The sequence below is a fragment of the Argiope bruennichi genome, chromosome X2, assembly GCF_947563725.1.
Source record: "Argiope bruennichi chromosome X2, qqArgBrue1.1, whole genome shotgun sequence".
Taxonomy (NCBI): Eukaryota; Metazoa; Arthropoda; class Arachnida; order Araneae; family Araneidae; genus Argiope; species Argiope bruennichi.
Window position 1 is genome coordinate 52485644 of NC_079163.1, and position 24709 is coordinate 52510352.

At 28.6% G+C, this 24709-nt stretch overlaps 1 protein-coding gene across 3 annotated transcripts in view; it reads left to right on the plus strand.

The window, feature by feature from the left end:
- Positions 1–10996, plus strand: part of LOC129960436 (uncharacterized) — a 34165-nt gene extending 23169 nt beyond the window's left edge. For all 3 annotated transcript variants that reach the window (XM_056073868.1, XM_056073867.1, XM_056073866.1), the window contains one exon: positions 7529–10996. In XM_056073868.1, the coding sequence (XP_055929843.1) occupies positions 7557–10673 (3117 nt within the window). In that variant the 5' untranslated portion in view covers positions 7529–7556 and the 3' untranslated portion in view covers positions 10674–10996. The remainder of the gene's footprint in view (positions 1–7528) is intronic.
- The last annotated feature ends 13713 nt before the right edge of the window (positions 10997–24709 follow it).

Consider the following 24709-nt stretch of genomic DNA (forward strand, 5'->3'; position numbering starts at 1 on the left):
CCAAAATAAATTCTTTAATGTCAAGAATATCTGAAAAAAGAACATAAATATCAAAACATGTGAAACAAAAGCCATAGAGCTTATTATTGTATTTCCCAAGAATGAATTCGTTGCAATGTTTATGAAACACTTACTTTATAATATATATTTTAAAAAATATATCAAAAGAACATCCGTTTTATTCTTATCAAAATATAGAATTTATTATAAAATGATATACAATTATTTATGACAGCATTTACCCTTTCAAAACGAAACGATAGTGTCAACAATTGTTCAGCTCATTTCTTGATAGAAATAAATTTTTAACACAGCATGTTTTAATTTTATTTCTCTAAAGGGTACAATAATCACCTTTCTTTTTTTTCTTCTTTATTTTACTGACGTAAACTATATTTAATCATCGCAACCACTGACGCGGTATTATTTATGACGTAACATATAAAATGGCAAGTTCCTGGCGGAACAAAGTATAAACTATAATAAATTAATACTTATTTGTGCTGTAAAAATATATTACCAACATGTTACAAGATGACACAACATGCAGAAGTTAGAAATCTGGATATCACTGACGTGATACTTAAGCCTATATTCCTGACGGAAAAAAATCGCTGGCGTGATATAACAACTTATATTACTGACGGAACAAAACTATACCTTTACATACACTCAGTAAACATTTAGCTTACCTGAGTTCCTTTGGCTACTGTCGTAACTTCCCTCATCACATAACTGGATTCAGTTGGTTACCACGATTTCCTTCCGGATTAACTAGAAAGATAATAGACACCTTCATTAATCCAGATCCCGTTCGCTGCCACCAAGATGTCGGCGCTGCCGAGCTTTCTCAATTTCGATTTCTCGTCTGGAAAGATAAGTAATGCAGAGACTGCCCTTTTCATTAGCAAATGTAAACTAGAATAATTAGTATGACACCAAATTTAATTTTTAACAACATTTAATTGACATTCACTTAGGACGACACGTAACATACAAGAAAAATATAAAGAAATTTAACACAAGAACATCATCGAACTCCAACATCAATCATCTCTCCAAGCCGTTCTACTCCTCCACTCTCTTCCCTTTAGTTTGTTTTTTCATTCTCATCATCAGCAGCGCCCTCACAGAAAGCTTGATGTAGAATGGTCTTTGTTGTTGAAGAATGAAATATTTTATTGTCTCTGATAATAACTAATTTGACCATTATTGAAGTTATGATTATAAATCTAATCTTGATTATTGCACAAATACTCCAGAAGTCATTTTCAAATTATTAATGTTACACTTAAATACTAAAACCTAGATATCAAAATATTTTATGATCAAGATATCAAAATAATTTATAGTCCAAGAGAAAAAATTTAATCCTAATAGTAGGAACAAAGTTCCATTTTAGTCCTTTAACTGTGGTCTCAACTATGCACCTAAATTTGTTGATACCACGTTTATTGAGAAAAAGTTTCCAATTGTATCATATATACCATTTGTGTACCTTTCTGCAAGTTCTTACCCAGGGCCTGTAGCATTATGGAAAGTGCTTAAATTTGAAAATCACTTTTAAGCTCCTTAAAAGTGCTTAATTTTCTTATGAAATGCAATGAAAGTTTTTTGTTTTGTCCAGACATTGAATACAATAAATTGAAAGCATGGCCGTAGAGTTTTGTTTATGGGATGTATCAAGAAAGAAAATCAACCTAACAAAAAGAAAGAATGCAGAAAAGAAACCCAGGGTGAAATAGATCCAGGAGTGCCAACACATATTACAATAGTGCTTAGTAACCTTTTCTTCCTGCTACCTCTTTCCTCGTGAATGTGCATTACTATTTATTGAAATAATGGAATGGATATTCTGTTGGGGCAGTACAAAATAATATGGACTCTCTCATTCTTGCAACTCGAAAAATGCTAGAATATAAATTTTTTGTATTTTAGATGGTGAAAAATTTATTTCAGTTTTGCCTGATCAATTTATTAGAAATATTAATAATTTATTATTTAAAAAAAATAATTAAATTTATATGTCTGCTAAATTTATTATTTATTTAGTTATGCTTACCAATACTTTTATGTGTTGTTAAGGAAGAATAAACATATTGACCCAATCAACAGAAAATAAAAATACAGCAGGAGGAATTTGGTTTGCCTAAGATATATATCGAGCATGGGAAATGCTGCTCTTATAGTGAAGCCTTTTTAGTATGTTACACATTCAATCATCATTTTCGTTAATATGTCATTTTGGACTAATCCCTTGAATGACCTATTAAACAGGTTTTACTGTACTATATTTAATTGTAATTCATTGTGGTATGTAATTACATTAGTTGATCTAGTATGGTGAAATTTTAAGTTGAAGCCATAAGTTTTCAAAGATCATAAGCGGTTTCACAATGTTTTTTAAATATCTGCATCCATTGGAAAATTGGTATTTATTGGACCAATCTTGCCAAATTTCAGTTTTCATATATAAAAAGAAACTACTAGGTTTGGTATTTAACATTTTTAAAGAAATAAAAAAAGAGTTTTTAAACACTTTTCTAATTTAGATTTCAGATGCTATCATTTTTAAAATGATTTTTGCAATTCTTATAGAATTTGTTTCCCTGTAAAATCTCTATACATATAAAGACTTGTCCTGATTGGCAGAGCAACACACAATGTAAACCATTGAAATTAGGAACATGAAATTTTGCAAGTTACTTCTTGGTTCAGGCCCACTAAGAATGGATTTTTCAAAATTTTAATTAAAAAATTAAAACTTAATTTTAACGTCTTTTTGCCGAACAGCAAAGCATGTTATTGCACAAAAATTACTTTTATACCATTTTAAAAGTAAAAAAAAAAAAAAAAAAAACTTTTTAATGATATAAATGTTGTTTGTGTGAATGCTTCTTTTCTTTCATTTTAATTTGTAACAATGATTTTTATTGTAATGAAATTCAAAATAATATAGTTGTTGCTTTATTGAATCATTGAGTCACATGGTTTTACAGGATTTTTTTTTTTTAAATTGAAATTTTGAAGCAATGCCATATTTTGTCTCACTCTGCTTTAAAAAAAAATACTTTTTAAAAAAGTGCATCAAACACCATTTTTAATTTTAATTTTGTTTCTAACTACAAAGCTCGCCTCTTTTTAACTTCATGAATTTGTTTCTGTTATATAAGAAATCTAGGAAATGTTAAATCATTTCCATTTCTTTGTAAAAGTTTTAATCACATTTTTTTGTAATTTTTTGTAAGGAAAATGTCATTTATTTTTGCATACAAGTTAAAAAGCAGGTTTTTTGTTAAATTTTCAAAATATGAACTGTTAAAACATACATAAAACCCTTTACATATTTTCAGAAGTAAGGAGTGTAAAATACTTTTTTTTAGAGTGTGGCCATTTCTGAATGCTACCATGCTTTTCTATTAAAAAATTTGATCTAAAAAACTCAATTAGAACTTGGTATTGTTCTGTCATCATTTTCATGGTAATTTTGTCAATTTTACAGTGGTAGTCAATCTGGAATGTTTAGCTCTTAGTATTATAAGGTTGCGAATAAAGTTTTCAAGATTTCTAAACAGGGGGATTTAGTAGAGGGGGACATTTTTATTTTCCATCCCAGCTGTATCAAATCTTATTTATTGCTAAATTAAATTATAAAATTCAAGTATAAAATTTTTGGTCATGCTATTCTTCTGCATTAATGGTGAAATTTTCTGAAATGGTATATCTATCCAAATTAACTAGTAATTTGTTAATTTAAAAAAATGTTGTAAAAGATCACAGATTTTTATTGTGAAACTAATAAAAGTTTACTTCATTTTTGGTAATGATAGCTTTTCAATTTTTAGGTTTTTATCAAAATTAAAAGGTTATCATCTGTTTTATAATAGAAGCAATACTAATACAGAAATATTAAAATTTAAAAATTTACATTTAAGATTAATTTTTTAAAAGATTTTGCAATAAAAATGATGTATTGTTATAATACAGAAAACATCTTAAAGATTTACATATTTACAGATTTACTTACAGATTTACATATGCATGCATTGCAAAGGTGCTTAAAAAGTGCTTAATTTCTGCAGCAATTCCTCACTATGCTCTTTATTACCTCCTTAATATCCCTGGAAGAGGGAAGTATATTCTCTGTTTAGAGAAAAATTAATAGCATGGGAAAAATATATGCTTTTTATAAAATTTTCAGAATTTAATCATTGAAAAACACATGTTTGGAATTATGTTACATGATAACTCGAAGACGCTTTGAACAAGAATTTTTTAATACTAAATTTACAGATTTCTATCAAATTTTAAACAAATCTGTTTGTCTGATTATAAGTGAACATGATAAACTCAAAATGCAAAGTATAGTTACATTGTTAAAATTTGCGACAGTTTTAAGTAATATATGGATAAAAAAAAAATCAAAATTTTGAATCATATATGGTAATGAGTTAACTATCTGTTAGTCTGCATATTCTTAAAAACTATAACAACAACAACTAAAAATAAATACTACAACTTAAATAAATGAAATTTGTTAAGTTTTCTTCTAGCTGAAATTATAACTGTCAGAAATGTTTTATTCATTTGGTCGATCAAAAAGTTTCTGAGCATGCTCGTTTCTTTTACTATACTGCCAAGCATAAAATGCTCATGTGTGGGACTCTGAAATTAAAAATCTGAGTACTCTTGGCCTTCAGGTTCTCACTCAAAACTCCTGCTTTTTATGTCAGTTATTGATTATACCTTTATTAGGGAGTATGCAATAAAATATTAGGAGACATTTTCAGCTGGTTTCTCATGTGTTGCAGAACATATTAAGGCATTTCTTCAAATGTGCCAGAGTGATGACCCATTTTTGCCTTTTTTCATGCATCTGATTGCATAATTTAGTGAAACTACTGTATTTCTTTCTTTTTTTTCCCTTTAAGTTTTGAAAGAAAGTTTCTCAATTGAAGTTATTTCATCAATAAATTGCTAATGCCAATTTAATTTTTCTAATAATATGAAGTGAGTGCAGGTATAAGAGGAAACAAATATTGCAAATCTTACATCCCACAAAAGAAGTGGTGCACTTTATCATACAGTAGTTCTTGCACCAGAATAATCATCACGTCATTCATTCATTCCATAAAAGAAATCTGATAATGTTATATGATTTTTGAATGGGTTGTCAATAACTTGTTTTATAAACATTGGATGCATAATAACTAGACCTCCAGTAAATTATGCATTAGTAAGAAATGTTGTTTTGGCAGAAAACAAGTAAATGTGAAAGAAAGAAATAAGTTCTATGTTTCATCAGAAAGGCTATCATAACGATACTATTCTTATTTACTTCATAGATTTCTTGGTCTAATCATCTTTACTTGATTTCAATAATTTCAATATCCAGAAACTGAGATTGGAGGAACTTTTTTTTTTTTAATTCTTTATTTGAAGATCATAAATTTAAAAATCTATGGAGAATTTTGAAATTATTTTGATTCTTTCTCGTGAACAAGCATCTATTGAAAGAGTATTCAGCATTAATAAAAGTGTTGAAATTGGAAATTTGAATGAAAAATATCATATTTTTCACAACATGTGACCATATGAAGCAGTTTTGTGGAATCCACTCAATAGATTTTACTAAAGAATTGCAAATGTTAGCAGCATCAGGCCTTTTAAAATATTATCTATTTTCTAGGGAACAATTAGTGAAAGAAATAGTTGTAAATGACATAAAGAAAGACCGATTTCTTGATCTCTATACAGAAAAATTTTGTTTAGAAAAAGAAATTGCTAGAATTCAATATAAAGAGTTCAATTGGTGAAACCAGAAACTTTTCACTTTGAACAAAATCTGATATTGAAAAATTATTAGCAAATAAATAAATAAAAAATGAATAAATTGAAAGAGTTTGGAAAAATCTCTTAAGAGTAGCAATTTTTTACTTACATATTCAATAAAATTAGCATGATTTTTATATTCCAAATTATTTTACTAATGATGTTGATTTTTTTGGAGGTAATGGAATTTTAATGAAGTAGCAGTGTAATCTTTATTTCTTTTTTTGTAAACTACAAACTATAGTGTAATTAAATAATTTAAAATATGCAATGTATGTCTTTTAATAAGATTTTTAAAATGAAATGCATAAAAATGCATTTTATATTACTTAGTTTCAATGTTGGTGAAAAATATTCAATAATTCCTGGTGATGTTTTATGTATATTTGTATAAAATTGGATACTTACTTAGTTAATATCCTAACTTAATTTATTTCATTGAACTCATAGTGTTATAATAATAATAAAAAAATACTATATTAAGATTGGCTCTTCCCCTCCCCTGCCAAAAGGGACTTAAAAAGTAATTATTTTTTTCGATACAATTAGTCTATGCACCCCTTATTTTGATTATTAATGGGGAATGAACATTTTGAATGTTGAATTAGTAATTGAGTGAAATAGAGGGGTTTTTTTTTAATTTATTTTTTTTATTTTTTTAACAGTATGCATTCATGAAAACTGACATGGGTGTTTAGCTTTAAGAAAAAATATGAAAAGTGTAATGAGAAGATTGTTTAAGATAGAATTTTTCAAATAAATGCTTAAAAATATTTAATTATCTAGATACTATCAATATATTGGTAGCATGAAATTGAAATAAATTTTACTTTTTTTAACTTTAAAATTGTGTTGAAGATATATGTGTAAAATTGTGTTGAAGTTTCATTTTTTTTTCTTTGTTGTAAGTCTAAAAACAATATGGTTATATTTACTAGAACAATAACAAGTTAGAAAGAAAAGAAAAGCAGATCTTATGCTTTTTTATTAAATAAATTATATAATATTTAGATAAATTAGTCAAATTAAAAAAATATTCTAGATTTTATAATATTTGACTTAATATTTTTTTTATTGTTATGGACAATTTGCTTTATAATTTTTTTTTGTCTAATCAAAAAGAGAAGAGATGCTATGCAAATATAGAAATAAATATTAATATTTAGAGAATACATTTTTGAAATTAAAAATTTATATATAATTTTTCAGTAAAAACTATGCATTATTATAAAATAGAAAACATCCTCTACTTAGACAATACATAAGTCTACACATGCATGCATGTGCAAAAGTGCTTCATTTTTTTGGCCAATATGTTTAAAAATTGGATAATTTTTTCCCATAATAACAAATAAATATTAATTTTGGGTGAATTTTTAAATGGTGTCCTCGTTTGTTATTGTTTTCAAAAATAGATGCTTTGTTATAAATGTACCTTCTTTATGATCAATGGGACAAAAATGTACATAGTATTAAAGTCAAGCAGTAGATTAAAAAAAATTAAGTATATATATTTTCTTAATATACATATATTGCTTAAAATTTATTTCTTAATTAATGAGGTTGTAATATAGTTATAAAAGCTATAGTAGTTTTGTAGCTACAGTAATTTTATTTATTTATTGTTTTTAAATGCATTTTATTTTGAAATATTATTTTTATTTTTTAAAATTTTATTTTTATTTGAATTTTTCAGTTTTTGTGAGAAAGAGCTTATATTCAGAATGGCTGATAAAGAAGTGGAATTACTTAAGAGATTGGAAAGCAATGATAAATCTGATGTTTGTGATGCACTTATGAAACTTCGAAAGCATTATATTAGAAATTATAAGAACATGAAGAAACTTCCTCAAACGTTTGTGATAAAACTTTTAATTTCTTTTACAGAAGATCCAAGATATTGCAATCTTGCACTTAGTATTATTGCTGATGCTTGTTTGGAGAAGAATCTTGTATTTGAAATTATAAGACAAGATGGAATTCAATCTCTTATGCGAATAATGCAAAGCTTAGTCAATGATGATATTCAGAATAGAGCATGCAGAGCATTAGGTAACATAGCAAAGTGTGAAGTAGGTTTAAAGCGAATTGCTACTTTGAGGCCTATATCTAATATATTAAGATTTTTGATAGGTACTACTGATAAAAACTGTCAGCAGACAGCTGTAAGAACCTTACGTATTTTAGCTCGAGATTCAAAATCACGTGAATTAATTTTCCGAGAAAATGGTATAATTTACATTGCTAAATTGTTGAATTCTTCTAGTAAAGAAGTTCTTCTATGTACCACAAAAGCTTTGGCAGAATTGTCTGAAAACTGTACAGCTAGTTATGCCAGACAGATGCTAGAAATGCACTCTATAAAAATGTTGGTTGAGCTTTATTCACACTCTGAAAGGGATATTAGAGCTCATGTATTAACATCTCTAAAAAATCTCAGTGTGCAAGAAGAAACTCGATCTGATCTTATCAAAGTTGGAGCTGTGAAACTGTTTACTGAAATTGCAATGAGTAATAAATCATCTGAAATGAGCAGGCTAGCAGCATTAGCATTGTGTAGTTGTCTTGATCATATTCATATGTGGAATAATTATGGAGTATCAAGGCATACTGGACTTAAGGCAATATTAGAAATTCTCCGACAAAGAGCATTTGAAGATATTCACATTCATATAATTTCTTCTCTTATTCCACTTTGTTATGAGGGTGGAGGATCAGAAACATTGTTTGAGCTTGAAATTATTCAAATTTTAATACAAAATTTAGAGAATTTTATAAATTGCCATAAGACTGATCATGCAGTACCTGTGTTAGAGTATGAAACTTTGACTAAAAATGAAGCTCCCCCATCTCCACCCCCTGCAGAATTAAAAGTCATTTCTGATGATGAGATAAGCTGCAATTCGTTTGCCACTTTTAGTTCCAAAGATTATGATATTTCGACAACTGAGACAAATAAAAATGCAAAAATTAACAGAAGAATTTCCTGTTTTGAATTGGAGGATTTTTCCAATGCTTCTACTCCTGCTAAAAATTTACCAAAATTTTATTCCTCTTACTGGAATCTTCATAGTACTGGTACTAGTAGTTACTGTAGTCTTAGTAGCGCAGGAAGTTATACTGCTACCTCTCCTAACAATGATTTTAGTGTAGGTTCTCCTGTTGCCGATCCATGGTCGCCTGTATCGGATACAAATGAAAGAGAATTGTGCTGGTCACCAGTTTTAAATTGCTCTGATTCATCATATGATTACTCTGAAACTGAAGTGGAATTCGCTAGTAATTCAAAATCTGAATCATCTACAACTCAATCATCTGAAAATAAAATGCTGTTTGGTTCCATTTCTCCTTGTAAAAACAAATTGCATCCACCCAATCGAGGTAAAGTATCAGCTCCAAGTGGTTCAAATAAAATTGCAACTAATAAAATTTCGATTAATATAACTGATGCCGTGAAATCGAAATGTGATCTAGAAACACAATTTTCTGATGATAAAAAATACCCTATTTTTAAGAAACATAAAATCGATGTAAATTCAGATGACAGAAAACCCAAAATTTTAGTTCATAGCCCTAGAGCTACGAATAAAATGGATTTATTAGAAACTTCTACCTATAGATATGAAAAAATCCTAATAGATCACCATGTTTTAACCTTGCTTACGCAACTGTCTTTTCATTTAGAGAAAAAGAGTAACTCGGCAATTGCGGGTAGAGCTTGTTTTTCTGTTTTGATGGATTATATGTATTATATCCGTAATCCTAATCCAAAAGCTGAGAAGTTCCTTTTAAACCTGGTAAGGAATCGATACAGCTTTGAAAAGCTAATAATAAGTGGATTTGTTGCCGAGATGGAAAACAGAATTTCTATTGTTCATGATCCTAAAGTATGTTTTCGTTGCATGCAGATAAATGCTATTTACGAAAATTTGTTGTCTGCCATACGACAAGAAGCTGAATCAGACTATGGAGTTGGAACATTATGCCATATTTTATCTACTGGAAAAAAATCTAGTCAAATTTATGCTGTACATGCAGTTTCAAAATTAATTGTTCTGAAATCTGCCTTGTTCAAATTAATTATTCAAGGAAATGGGTTGTCACTCTTATTAAAACTTTTAACTGATGAATCTGCGACAGTTAGTACAAATGCTGTATTATATCTGTGTCAACTGTACCAAAATTTGAGAAAAACGACTTATAATGAGGCAGTGGAAAATTGTTGTTTCTCAGGAACTTGCAAAACCCAAGTTGTTTCAAAATGTGCTTATAAGGATGCAATATGTGATGTAACCTTTTGTGTTGGAGGTATAAATATATCCGCTTGTCGTGACACCATATGTAGTAACTCGGAATATTTCAATGCCCTTTTAAAGGGGCATTTTTCAGAAAGCAAAAAAGACTGTATTAAAATTGAAGGAATATCAGCAGAAACTCTTACCACTATCTTCCATTTTCTTCATGGTTGTAAGACTGAAAGTTCCTGCCCATATATTAAAAGAATTCCATTCGCGATTCAACTAGAGTTGTTATCTGAATGTGAAAAATTTCTCCTTTTTGATGCCAAAGCTTATATTGTAGATAGACTATGCCACAGTTTATTCCCTAAGACTGTTCCTAAAATTTATGAAGCAGCAAAAATTTTTAATTCACCTGAATTGCTAAAGAAAGCTTTGCATTTTGTGTTGTCCATGGATATGACCCAGAAGGAAGCTCTGCTTAATTGTTTTCAAGAACTGATGAGTTTGGAAAAAGATTTTAACTTTTTTGATGATGTCAAAGTTTTCATACAAAACACTTTCATGAATACTGCACCAATAAATATGCAGATGGAAAATTAATAATTAAAAATTTTAGATTATGTAATATAAAGTAAAAAACTTTCGCTATTCAGACAAAACTTCCCAAAAGTTATTGGTTGTTTTTCCTGTTTATCATTATTATGATTTCACAGTCAAAAATATGTTTATATAACCTTATGTTCAGAATCGGATAAAATCAAAATGCATTGGTAATATTAATTAAATCTCTGTACTGTTTCATTATTATGAGGAAAAATTATTAATTTTGGATAATGTTTTTTATTAAAAAAATTTATGCTAGAATTAATATACTTTTTCTATAAAAATGATGTTCCAAAGTCAAACATATTTATATAGACCAAAGTATATAATAATATCAAAAATATTTGAAATAAGAACTGTTTTATCCTTTGTTTTGATAATTAACTAAGGTTTATTTAGAAAATGGGACCAAATGAATCGTTCTTTTAAATTCTTACTATATTTTTTTAAAGTAAAATTTGAATTGAAATCATTTTTTTTAATTGAACATTTATAAATCCCCGTGCACCACAAAGTATCACACGGGGCTTACAGAAGTAAGTATGTAACACATTACAAAAAGAAAAAGAAGAAAATTTAACAGTTATGAAGGATTACATATGTCAACAATAAATTTACAGAAATTTTCAAAAGCACTTCTAGTGGAAATAAGTTGGTGAAACTCTGTAGGCCAATTTAAATTCATGTGATTGAGAGCCAGTCTTAGGATCTGTCTTTCTTTGACAAACTTGGAACATAGAAGGAGCACATGTTCAACATTTTCCTCCCCACCAATATCACAATCGCAGGAAGATGACGGAAGCAAATTAAATTTGTACAAGTAACTTTTAAAATTACCATGACCAGTTAGAAATTGGGTAATTTTGTAATTAGTATAAAAAAGATGGCATGACAGTCTCTTATTAATGGATGGAAAAAAATTCTTTGTTAAGCTCCCTTTATTTGAATTGAAATCATTGTATTCATTATTTCTGTAATTGAGGTCCAGAAGTTCCTAAGTAATTTTAAAAGTATTTTTTATCCCCAAGGAACATAAAATACTTATTTTCTGTACTAATTTATATCGAAAATAATCACACTGATTTTTTTTCTGTATATTACTGGTGATAAAATCTATTCCCGAAGGTAGGTATCTATATACTGAATGTTAACCATGAAAATGGGCTGTTAATCATGCACAATCATCTCTTCAGTTTTATTTATTGTATTAATATGTGTCTGATATGTTTAATCAAAATCGTTTATTAAAATGAAACATTTTCTAATTGTGTAATCTAATTTTTAATTTCTTGTCTCTAAACTGTCAATCTTCCAAGTTATGAGAGGGATATGAAATACTTGTTTTCTATGCTAATTTATACAAATATAAGAGCACTAATTTTTATCACTGGTGATAAATCCTATTCCCTAATGTATGTGGGAAAGATGGTTACTTGACTTTAAAAAAAAATCACTGGTTACACAGTGTGTCAGGTTAAATAGTGTATTATTTACATCTTTAAGATACAGATACATGCTCAGTTAAGAGTTCTTAATTGCATGTTATCACCTGACACTATACATGCCATCTAGTGAGCAGCTAAATAACCTCTACTGGAGTTGAGTTGAAGGAGGATCTTCTGAGACACGGCTTCCACATGTATCTTCTTCATTTCATTTAACTCTGTGGGATTCATTATGACATAATGTTTTCTTGTAACTGGCATGAAAATGCCCTTCTAGCACTCTATGTACTGAGTGTTCAATGTTTATATGATATAATATTATATGCCATTACAAGGCAAGTTAATCCTGGATTCCTATCATACAAACAGCCTGTCAAGTTGTGTATGATCATGTCTTTAATGGTATTTCTTATATTAATATGTGTCTGATATATTTAATCAAAATATTTTATGAAGCTAAAACATTTTTTAATAGTTTAACCTAATATTGAATTTCCCCTCTCTACGCTGTCAATTTTTCAAGTTTTGAAAAAAACGTGAAGTACTTGCTTTTCTGTGCCAATTTATACAGAAAACAAGAGCACTAATTTGAGGTTGTTGTTTATTTATCACTGGTGATAAAAACCTATATCCTAATGTATCTTCATTTTATTTTACCCAATGTGATTCTCTCTAACATGTTTTCTTTTAATAACTGACATAAAAAATGCCCTATTGGCAATCTTATGTATTGAGTGTTCAGTGTTTATGTAATATAATATTATCTGTCAGTACAAGGCAAGTTAATCATGGAATCCTATGCATGCAAACAACCTACCAAATTATGTATAATCATGTCTTCAATGGTATTTCTTATATTAATATGTATCTGATATGTTTAATCAAAATAATTGATTAAACAGAAACATTTTTTAATTGTTTAACCTAATATTGAATTTCCTGTCTCTGTACTGTCAATTTTCAAAGTTATGAAAGAAGTATGAAGTACTTGTTTTCTGTACCAATTTATACAGAAAACAACTGCATTAATTTGAGTTTTGGGATTTCTAGGCCCCAAATTCAAATTTCTCGAAATGTAAGAAAAATTTCTCTCTTACCTTGTCATTCCGGGATCTTCTAAATGAAATAGAATCGAGGTATTCCAAGGTGAATTAGATCACATAAACATTGATATCATTAATCCAAGAGTTCTCATTTTTTGTCATCTTTTTTATTTGCAGGACGCGGACACAGGCACAGATAATTATATAGAAATATTTACATATATTTCATTTTACGTGCATGAATTCTTTACACAGCACAAAACCATTTTTGGTTCCATCATACACTTCATCAATCCAAACTTAAATCTAAACTTACAACTGTTACTCTATGGGATCATGGAAAAATTTTTCCTGACGTCACCAGCGCGCATGCGCTAAAAGGTTACATGTAATTTGGATTACGCCAGGAATCCCAACATTGAGTGTTTTTTTAATCACTGGTGATTAAAAGTATACCCTTATGTATCTTCATTTCATTTTACACAATGTGGTTCTCTCTAACACGTTTTTTTATAACTGACTTTAAAATACCCTATTGGCGCTCTATGTACTGAGTGTTCAGAGTTTATATAATATAATATTATGTGCCAGTAAAAGGCAAATTAATCATGGAATACTATGCGTGCAAACAACCTGTCAGATTGTGTATAATCATGTCTTCAATGGTATTTCTTATATTAATGTGTGTCTGATATGTTTAATCAAAATAATTGATTAAACTGAACCATTTTTTAATAGTTTGACTTAGAAATAAAAAACGGAAGCCACTGTTGACATAAATTGTTCATTTTAAAAATCATTTGTACTGTTTTGGTAGGGGGAAAAAATGCTTTCTTTTTATGCCTCAAATAATTATGCATGAAAATTCCATACACATGTTTTGAATGATATATCTCCCAAAGTTTCTTTTTCATGTAATTATTTGGTCCTCCCATTACTGTAGTTTTTCCTATTACAGTATTGTATACATCTGTTTATGAACTCTTGGAGTTAAAAAATTAACTCTGATGTTAAGACTTTATTTTATAAATTTAAATTATTGTTTTTTTAAAAAAAGGCAAATTTTGATTAGAATCATCCAAATATTTAAATTTAAGTCATTAAATATAATTATTTATATTTTCAATTGGTTTGCACTAAGACAATTTCTGTTACAGCAATGCATCTCATTAATCTATTCATTTTTAAGGATACCTGATATGTCTGTTTTTATATTTTTAGTTTTCTGAGTCGGGTCATATTGACCCGAACGCTACATACATGAAGTAAATACGAACAGAACAGCAGGGTTAACTGATGGTGCAGAATTAAAATTTAAAAATTAAGAGAACTTCTCTCATATAAGAATTATGTAATGTCAAAAGATGGTAATCCTCCGAAAATCCAATCTTGAGATATTGTATTGAATTTCCACGTCTTAGGTCTTTTTGTGAGTGAGTGATAACTATTTTTGAATTATGTCAACCTATGCACTAGATGCAACGATCAAGGGATGAGTTTTAATATGTGATCTACCAAATTTTGTTCAAGATCCGGCGAAGGGATTTTTTTTTTTTTTTTTTTTTTTTTCGTCTCTGCAATCATTTACATTTTTACCATCATACATTTTTTAAATTATATTTTAAGCAAAATTGCAAACTTCATAAAGATTTGTGCATTTTTAAAAATAAGTTTCTTTGATAATTTAATTATTTTAAATCTTGTTTTTAATTACAGCTCGGATTCTGCTGGTATTTGATCCAAGATTAAAATTAAAATATCTGCGAAATATACATTGTTAATATTTTATTATTTTTTTTTATTTCAGTCCCTATATAAAATAGCTATATATTTTAAATGTAAAAAAATATTTTATTCTGAAGTAATCCCTTGTTTACCCGCCGTCTCACACTTTATTCTGTCCTTTCCACTTCTTTTCTATTGTAAAGAATTTGACTTGAGAATTTCCAGGGGGTGGATGGCGGCACTGTATTGGTGTAGATCAAGGGTAATGACATCACGCTGGAGTTCGTTGACAAGACGGAGATTTTTTTCGGCAGGGGCCTGCGTGGTGTTGTGCTATGCGATGCTGTGTTGTGTTAGGTGGTGTTGAAAGTAAAATGCCTTAATGCTGCCTTGTGATGGTATTCTATCTTGTGGATTAAGATCAGGGGTGATGACAACACGCCGGAGTTTGCTGCCTTGTGATGGTGTTCTATCTTATGGATTAAGATCAGGGGTGATGACAACACGCCGGAGTTTGCTACCTTGTGATGGTGTTCTATCTTGTGGATTAAGATCAGGGGTGATGACAACACGCCGGAGTTCGTTGACAAGACGGAGATTTTTTTCGGCGGGGGTCAGCGTGGTGGTGTGCTATGTGATGCTGTGTTGTGTTAGGTGGTGTTGAAAGTAAAAGACCTTGATGCTGCCTTGTGATGGTGTTCTATCTTGTGGATTAAGATAATAGTCGTGGGAATGGATTTACAAATATTGTAATGTATGAATTTCCTGTTGTTTATATGTTGTGAATGTTTTTAATGTTGTGTGTATTGTCCGACTGTGATGTTATAAATAAACAAATTTAAAAGACAAATTTAGCCTATTCACTCGGCTGTATTTTCATGACATCACACTATCAGTATCATTCAAGTTAGAGTAGTCCAGTACTACTTAATGTTAGACTACTGTTTATAACCATAAGAAATTAATTGTCCACAATTGTTTTTAGTAAGAAAACAATGAAAAATTAGCAGTATTTTTTTTTTTTTTTTTTTTGAAATTGAAATTTCTATGTATTGAATTTTTTTCAGCAATCATCTAGTTCAATGTATAAAGTTTCGACAGCAATTTCAAGTATGGTTTTTAGTTGTTAACAATATCAACAATTTTTCTGGACTGATTTAGGGATTAGCATTTAATCATTCCCAATAATTAACATTGAATGAATGTATGCTAGGTACTTATTTCCGACAGTTTTACAATTGAAAACGTTAAACTTCAGTAACAATATTTAAATTCAAACAAGTAAAATATTTCATGTAACAAATTGCCGTGAGTGACAAATTAAATGGATGTTATGAATATAATTCAGACGTGTTTAATCTGAAATAAAGATTAATTGAAAACTGATTTTCTTTCGCAATATGATTTCAAAACGAACGAGTGAAGAAACTATATAATTTCTAGTTGGGATTTGATATTGGTTGTTACAAATATGATCATGCTTCTAATAACAATGACATTTTTCATCGGTTTTTCTATAGTTATAGCTGACGTAACCTGATTCAAAAATTTGACATAATTCAGCTTATAGCACAAATTTTCTTTATGTTGTAAGCTGTTGGAGTTCTATCTCCTTTTATAAAATAAAAAGACGTGAATCTAAAAAAAAAAAAAAAAAAAAAAACTTTTCAATTTACCTGGACATTTTTTTTTCATATTTCATTTTAATTCTGCATTTAAAGGTTTCCACCCCATTTTATAGCGAAAATTTTGTATTTGCATAACTTTAATAAGGTAATGCTGTGAAAATATGAGATTCTTTATGAAATATTCTTTTAAATATTCAGACAGAACTGATTTTCATTCTGATTAAAGATGATGTGAATGGTATAGCTGTCATATTTATCGTATTTTTTTATATAGTGCAAATAAAATGTATTAATTTGTCAATTTTTTTTTCTTTTCAAAATATTTTTTTAAATTGCTTGCTATTCAAAACTTTAAAAAATAACAATTTTATTCAAAATCGTCGTCTATGTTTTCATTATTTTAAATTTTTACTTAAATTGAGATATATTGTGTTCCCCGATAATGTGTTTGAAAGGTTGCTAATTTTATTTTCTATTTCTCTTTCATTAATATTTGAAACAAAAGAATTTATCACATGTCATAAATGCTACAAATTTTTCTCGCGATCTGTGAATTAAATGTATGGTTTTATCTTAAGTTGAAATTTTTCGCGAGCTAAAGGATATTAATCGATAAAAAAAGTTTCGTCATAAATGTATTTTGTGTGTGTATGTGAATTTATCTGTATGTATGTATTCAAAATTCTACAAATAAACGAAATTAGAAATTTATTAAAGAACCATAAATTATCATATTTTGTGGCATTTGTATTTTATTTTAACATTTTCTGGTCAAACCCACAGCGATCTTTGTAATAATATGATTAGTTATGTATGTCTTTCTTTTAAAGCAGTCAGTCATATTGAGCAATTCTTGTAAATGCATAATCATAAATGCATATTAATCACATCATGTAAATGCATAATTCTTGTATTGGAATATCAAAGATTACACCCCATCTACTTCTATGTAAACTGTGATTTCATTCTTTGTTTGTATATGTAATCATACTTCAAATGTTAAATCATTGATGTGTCATACTGCATTAAATATATTTCTGAATGTGTATATTCTTGTTATTATTCCTTCTTGAAATATTTTTAAACGATTCATAAAATTAAGAATATAAATTTTACTCACAAAAAATGCATGTATTTAAAAGTTTTGATAAATTTACGTTACTCGTCATTTCTAAATCAATTTCATTAGTAGTAAATTTAATAATTGGAGTCAATTCACTGGGATTCCATTTCCAAAGTACTGTGCATTTTCAGATATAACTGTTTTGGTTAAACTTATTGGAAAACATTTTAATACTGCATTTTTACTAAGATCAATCATTGTGTTACAACAAGTTGTAATTGATCGGTTTTGCATAGCAAATTACCCTACGGCTGACAGAAGTGATTTCAATATTTTAAAAATCCTTAATTACTGATAGTTTATTTGCACTCATTTATGACTTACAACATTAGCCTTTCTAGAAGCAGGCATAAAAGTGGATAATTAGCTTGAATTTTGTGGTAGATTAGCGATTCGGGAACCTGGGCTCGGTCAGTTTTAGTCGCTTAAGTGTTTAACTTCTTTTGTTTAAAATGTTATTGTATCAAAGTATTTTATTATATATGACCAGTGGTGGACAAAGAACTGTATAAAGATGTAGACTAAGTAATTTTTTCAAAAGCTCACTTATTGGCTCAAACAATATTAAAAAAAAAAAAAAACGACATTCAGACCATTTTTTTTAAACTGGAGATATAACTTGTTTCTTACAATTTAGAAATTAACTATAAGGCCATGATTAGAGTACATAACATACATGTATTAGATGATTCAGTACCAATGCAACACACTTTTGGAGTAATAAAAGGCACAAAGATGATTCTTAATCGCATAGCATTTCAGGGTTGGAAATGCCATCTTCATAAGCTAATGCTAAAAGAAATCAAGAAATGGAACAGCAACATGTGAGCATAACAGAGCATTTTAATCTCGAATTTTATATTAAAAATGTGCAATTGCTACAAATGATATCCAAATTTCCTCTACAAGTTCTTACATAGACGATGCATGGAATCCCTAACATTCTGGAATATTCCTGTCTTAGCTCGGACCTTCCAAGAAACAGAAATAAGAAATACAAGGCCTTTAACTGGTACCCAAGTTTTCTTATATTTTTGCTTTCATATGATTATAGGAGAATAAATCAAGTCAAAATGCGTTCTGTGATCTAACAGGATGATGAGCCGAACAAGCAGGCCTGTTCTAGTGCTGCCCAAATGTAACGTTTAGATTTTTCCGAACTTCATCAGTGAAATGTTAGAGGTTTCCATAATGCTAGAAACACATTGAGCGGTGCTGCGTTTGAGGAACATGTTTTTCTTTAAACCTTCAGACATGACATACAATGATCCATAATCCAAATGGAGACAGGATATAGGGCTTCAGTAATGCCAACGAAATGGCGTGGAACGTGTTCAGTAAAGCTATACAACACCCTTTGCCACATGAAGGAAGCATTTCAGGCCCTATGAATCCAAATCGTTTTTGTGTCTCTTGCCTATCAGTCGCACTGGTGCTAAATTACCCTATATATCGGTATATAATGTTCTATAAAGACTGAAAAAGAATAATTTTAAGTGTCACATTACATTTAATTTTAAAATTATTAGATTGAAAATTGTATTATATTGTATAAATGTATTCCATAATTATTATTTATTGAATTGTGATTTGTTTCTTAGAAATTCAGATGTATGAATTGAGTTAACTCATATATTGCACCCCTTGATGAACACCGTCTCAATTGGGGAGGGAGGGGCTTTATTATTATTATTATGCTTGGTTAAATATGTCTGTAATACTTACTGTTAGAGTGCACAAAATGTCGTTCTCTACTTTTGTCCATTGCTGCTTACTTATTTAATGCAATATTAATCGAATTATGCGATACATTAATTAATTTCATATTTTAGAAAATGGGATTGATCCACGCTTTCGGCGTTTGTATTTTGAAGTTTTACATACGGTTGTTTTATAATAACCTAGCCATTTTTTTTTATTTCAGTTCCATGTAATTTGTGAAAGATAGGAGAATAATTTTACCTTCTATGATCGATTTTTTTTTTTTTTTTTTTTTTTTTTTTCATTTACTCAAAAATTATTAACTTGAAACGTGAGATCAATAAATATCAATATTTAATTTTTAATATAACTTTAATAATGAAATTAATATTAAATTTAACTATAAATTTGCCAGTTCCACCCTTCAATTATTTTATCAAAATTGTTTTTTAATTCATACCTATTTTACGTGTCTTTTTACTTTCTTTTCATTTTCATTAATTTCGTATTTGTGATCTGGCATGTATAACGAAACGGAATACGAAGAAAACAAGTGTTATCGCAAATACACCTATTTCTAAGAGGGCATTGATACTTGAAAATCACAAAGCTATATCATGTGGTCATAAGATGACTTTTGAACTATATATAAATAAGATATTGATACTTAAGTGTGTAGCTATTATATGCTATTTCTTCTTGTTTACCAAATACTAACAGGAATGATAGTTGCACAAATTGTTCCTGTTTTGTTATCTTTTATCTATAGACAGCTTGCGTTAGAATTCACTATCCTAAATTGGTGCTTCTTACCGCTTATTGTTTACCTAAAAATTTATATTAAGAGATACATATGCCATCTTATAACGAAAATCTCAAACGCTGGTAAACGTTATATTAAATTAGAATGTTTAGTCCATACAGGGTTAAATGAATTATTTAGACATGACAACATAAAAAGAAAACTTTTGAAACTAAAAATAAACTTTCAGATAATGAGTACTTTCGTTATTGTTTAAATCAGATTTCAGATAATACGTTGACGACCGAAATTTCAACTTAAATGAAATTTCAAGAGAACATTCATGGAATTAGAATAAATAATAAGAAGAAATCCTGCCTCAGTTGACTGAATAAACAGTAAGTAAGAAAAGCGAAAAAATTTATTTTAGACAAATAGAAATTTAGCTTTTGCAGGAGAACCTTGGATTTGAAATTCATTTCGGTATTAGATTTGATATATTAGTAATATGCATGTAGAATATTCTCTAATTAATATAATAAAGTACAATGACCAGCCATTTCCAAGAAAATAACCTCCAAACTTTTGGCATAGCTTGTACATTAGCTATATCTGTTGATAAGCGGAAAAGCAGCATGAGACAAAGTGTAGAGGTTTGCTAAGTAGTCAAAGTTCGAGCCTGGTAAGTTTTTATTATTATTAATTTCAAATTAGATCAATTTTCAAATATTTTTATTGAAATATTAATCATTCTTGTCCATAAAATAATTGTTCATTCATTTGATAAATGAAATAAGAGCTAAAATTCAATTTTTAAATATCTAAATAATTATGAAAGAAACCTTAATGATGATAAATAACTTCTATAATCATTAAAATGTTGTTAAAATTATTGGATTAAAATAATTACAATATTTCGTTCTAAATTTACGGAACACGTTGAAACGACACATAAAATAGAGAATAACTGTTATTCTATTGAATACATGTGCAGGTAATTCTTAAATCTATTTCTCAACAGATCTCCTAAAGAAATGGCTCTCTTTTGGGTAACTGCCGTCATTTATTAATTCTGTAAGTTGTTAAAATATTTTTTTTTCTTTGCAATGTTTGTATGATAATTAGGTTTCTGGTTCTTGAATGAACAATTAAAAATTAACAGATACAAAAAAAAAAAAAAAAAAAAAAATGTTCAAATTCTGAAAGAAAAAGCCTATACGAATTTATTATTATTTTCATGATGAGAATAACTATCACTATTAAAGTTGTATTCAAATTTTAACAATGATTCGTAAATCTTATCAATAATAGGCTTTTTTCTAGTTAAGAATGATAAGTATTTTTAATAAAAAGTACTAATAAATTGATTTAATTTTAAATTATTAATTTAAAAATCTATATAGGATCAAACCTTGATCACTTAGTTGGCTATTTGATATCCTACCAGCCTTACTGCTGACCAACAGTCACAACTTATTATTATAAAAAATATAGAAAAATTTGACTGTCATTTCCATCTATTTATTCTGATTTGTGCGCTTTAATTTACTGAGGGAACTTCCTAGAGATATGTTATTAATGTACCATATTTCAGCTCGGAATGAATTTCCCAAACCGCACCCTCTCGTTATTAGCTGACGTAGTGTGGTCCTAGTTTCAAAAAAAAAAAAAGAAACGTTTATGTCTATGCTGCGCCATTTGAAAGATAGATTTTAAATGATGCATTAAAATGGAGGAATTCTAAAACTACTATAAAAATGTAAAACGCAGCGATTTAAAAGTTCAAAAACGTGAATATAATACAAAGAATTAAGCAAAGTCAAAGTTCTTAAAATTCGAACGCTTAAAAAAAGATTTGTCTTCAGAACGTTTTCTTGCGACATTTCTTCAACTGCATGTCGATGTAGGAGGGAGAAAATGGAATTCCGAAAATAATGAAGATTGGTTTAGGCTGTATATAGATAAAACACTAATACGTTTTCATATATGGTTTCTTTAGGACAGATCCGGCGGTAGTGTGTGCGTGTGGGGGGGGGGGGGCAATGGGGTCAATTAATGTGACGTAAAAGTCACATGTCATGAGCTTCTGCGCATGGCATTTAAGTTTCATCCGTACCGCTTTCGTCGATTAGTGTGCCATTAACATTTTCTGCCAAGTATGAAGCGGATTTTTTGTTTACATTTGAAGTTATAATTTTGAATCATTTTCTTTCCTCTTATTGTGCGTTAAAAGAGGAAATACTGGTGTGCTGATGGATGCGTTAATGCGAAACACAAGAGTGACTGTCATGATAAAATGTTTTCTTTCCTTTCAACAATCCTGACTTGGGTTGTTAACTTTGGTATAGATTTTTTCAAGCCTTCGAAGGCGGTGGTATGCTTCGATCACTTTGAAGAATTCATTCAGTGTGTGTTCATTTATTAAATATAGCTGTTCCAGAATTTTTTTAGAAAAACTCTTCGAAGAAAAAGAAATCGGTAAGAGATTTGCCATCAAAAACAATCAAACAAAATCGTGAATGCATTTCTAATTTACTTTATTCACATTTGATGAAATTTCTGATAATTTTGAATATGCTTAGAAGGTTTTTAAATGTTTACATGAATATTACATTACATTTTTCTACAAAATCTTATCTAAATTTAATTGATGTAAGTACACAAATTCCTGTTGCAAAAATAACAACTACTATAATGCTAAACTTAGATGGAAGTAAATAAAATTCTTAAAGATTTATTTAATAAGTGAATCCTCTACTAACTTCTGAAAATCCAATTTTCCTATTGACTATTATAATATATATATAATTGATGTATTTTATTAAAAGTGCTCTTAATTTGATAAATTTCATACTAATATATATATATATATATATATATATATATATATATATATATATATAAGTTTTGAAAAAACATGCCATTTAATTAAGTATGTAAATGCAAGAGAATTGATTACTAATAAAAATTATATGAATTCTGATTTCAGTGGAGTGTACTTTGCCTCTTCCCAGACTATTACTTTTTCTGAAATAAGCGACAAGATCAGCAATTTGCAAAATGAGCTGTAGGAACTTCAGGATTCTGTGAGAATGAAAGAGATCCATTCCAGAGAATATTGTTAATGATATGAAAATGGGGACATGGACAGATTTCACTAAAGAAAGGTTTTTTTTATCTATATATGTTCTTTTTTTGAATTCTGAAGTAGATCTTCAAAAATTAAATTTGTTGAAGTATCCAATTGATTTATATGTTGTGTTCTTTGTAAAATTAAGGACTGAAATTTTAAATGAATTTTTATATGTTTTGTTTGAAATCTCAGATTCTACTGTTTCAAGGTATTTTAATTTTGTAACAACAGTTTTTTTTTTTAATGAAAAGTTGAAATTGTTGCCTATATTTCCTCCAAAGTCACTAGCTATTTAAACCATGACAAAACAGTTTAGTTCTGAAAATAAAGACTCCAGAGTCATTATTGATTGCACTGAATTTCCTATATAGAAACCTAGTAATCCAGTAGAACAGCAAATGACTTTAAATTTTTATAAGAAAACAAATACTTTAAAAGATATGATAGTCGTAATGCCTTCAGGAGCCATCAGCTTTATTTCACGATTATACTGTGGTAGCATATCTGACAAGGAACTTTTTGTTAAAAGCAATCTGATGGATGTATTAGAACCGAACCGAGTGATGTTGTAATGACAGATAAAGGCTTCCAAATTGAACAAGAACTACAAAAAATAGGATATAAATTGAAATGTCCTAAATTTTTAAAGGACTGAATTCAGTTTAATATTATTGAAAGAATCTTTAACCGCAAGATATCTAATGTAAGGGTTACAGTAGAAAGAGCAATTTCAAGAATAAAAATGTACAAATATTTTGCAGGGACTCTCCCATTATACATGTTTATACAATGTAACTTTTGAAATTTTTATTACTTGGATGTTGTGTAACTTTCAAAAACAATTAATTAACATCAAATAATTTTTGCATTTGATTTTTAGTTTTTGGCATTATAATAAAATGCATTATGAGGTTTTATTTTTTTATTATGAACCTTAAAGTTTTCTTTATCCTTTAGTAATTCATGTTATTCAGTTATTGTTGGGTAATCATGTCTAATAACAAAAGAGCAAAATGGATGGCTCCAGAAAGCATTATTATTAGTTTTCTAATTACATTTGCAGATTTGTGATGGATTCAAAATGAATTTATATCAAACAACTTTTCTATTGTTAAAATGAAATATCATTAGTTTATTGTATTTAAATTGAAATTGACTGTTATCATAATATCATGTTATACCATTGTGCACCTCAGTGATTTCTGTTTTAATAAATACAGGTCTTTTTATTGAAAATCAATTTCCATATTAGTATTTATTGTATAATTTTTATTCCCAATTTCATTGCTATAAGCATGTTTCACTCTTTTTTTTTCTATTTCTTTAACATATCAATTTTAAATTATAAAATTCGGTAATGTGTGTGTGTGTGTGTGTACGGAGCTTCAGCCTGGCGGCGCTCGCGTCATAACTGCCATTAAAACTGTATTCAGTACTGTAATAGCGTTCATCGATGTAAAGCGGCCCAGCCGTTCCTCCAATTCATTAAATTC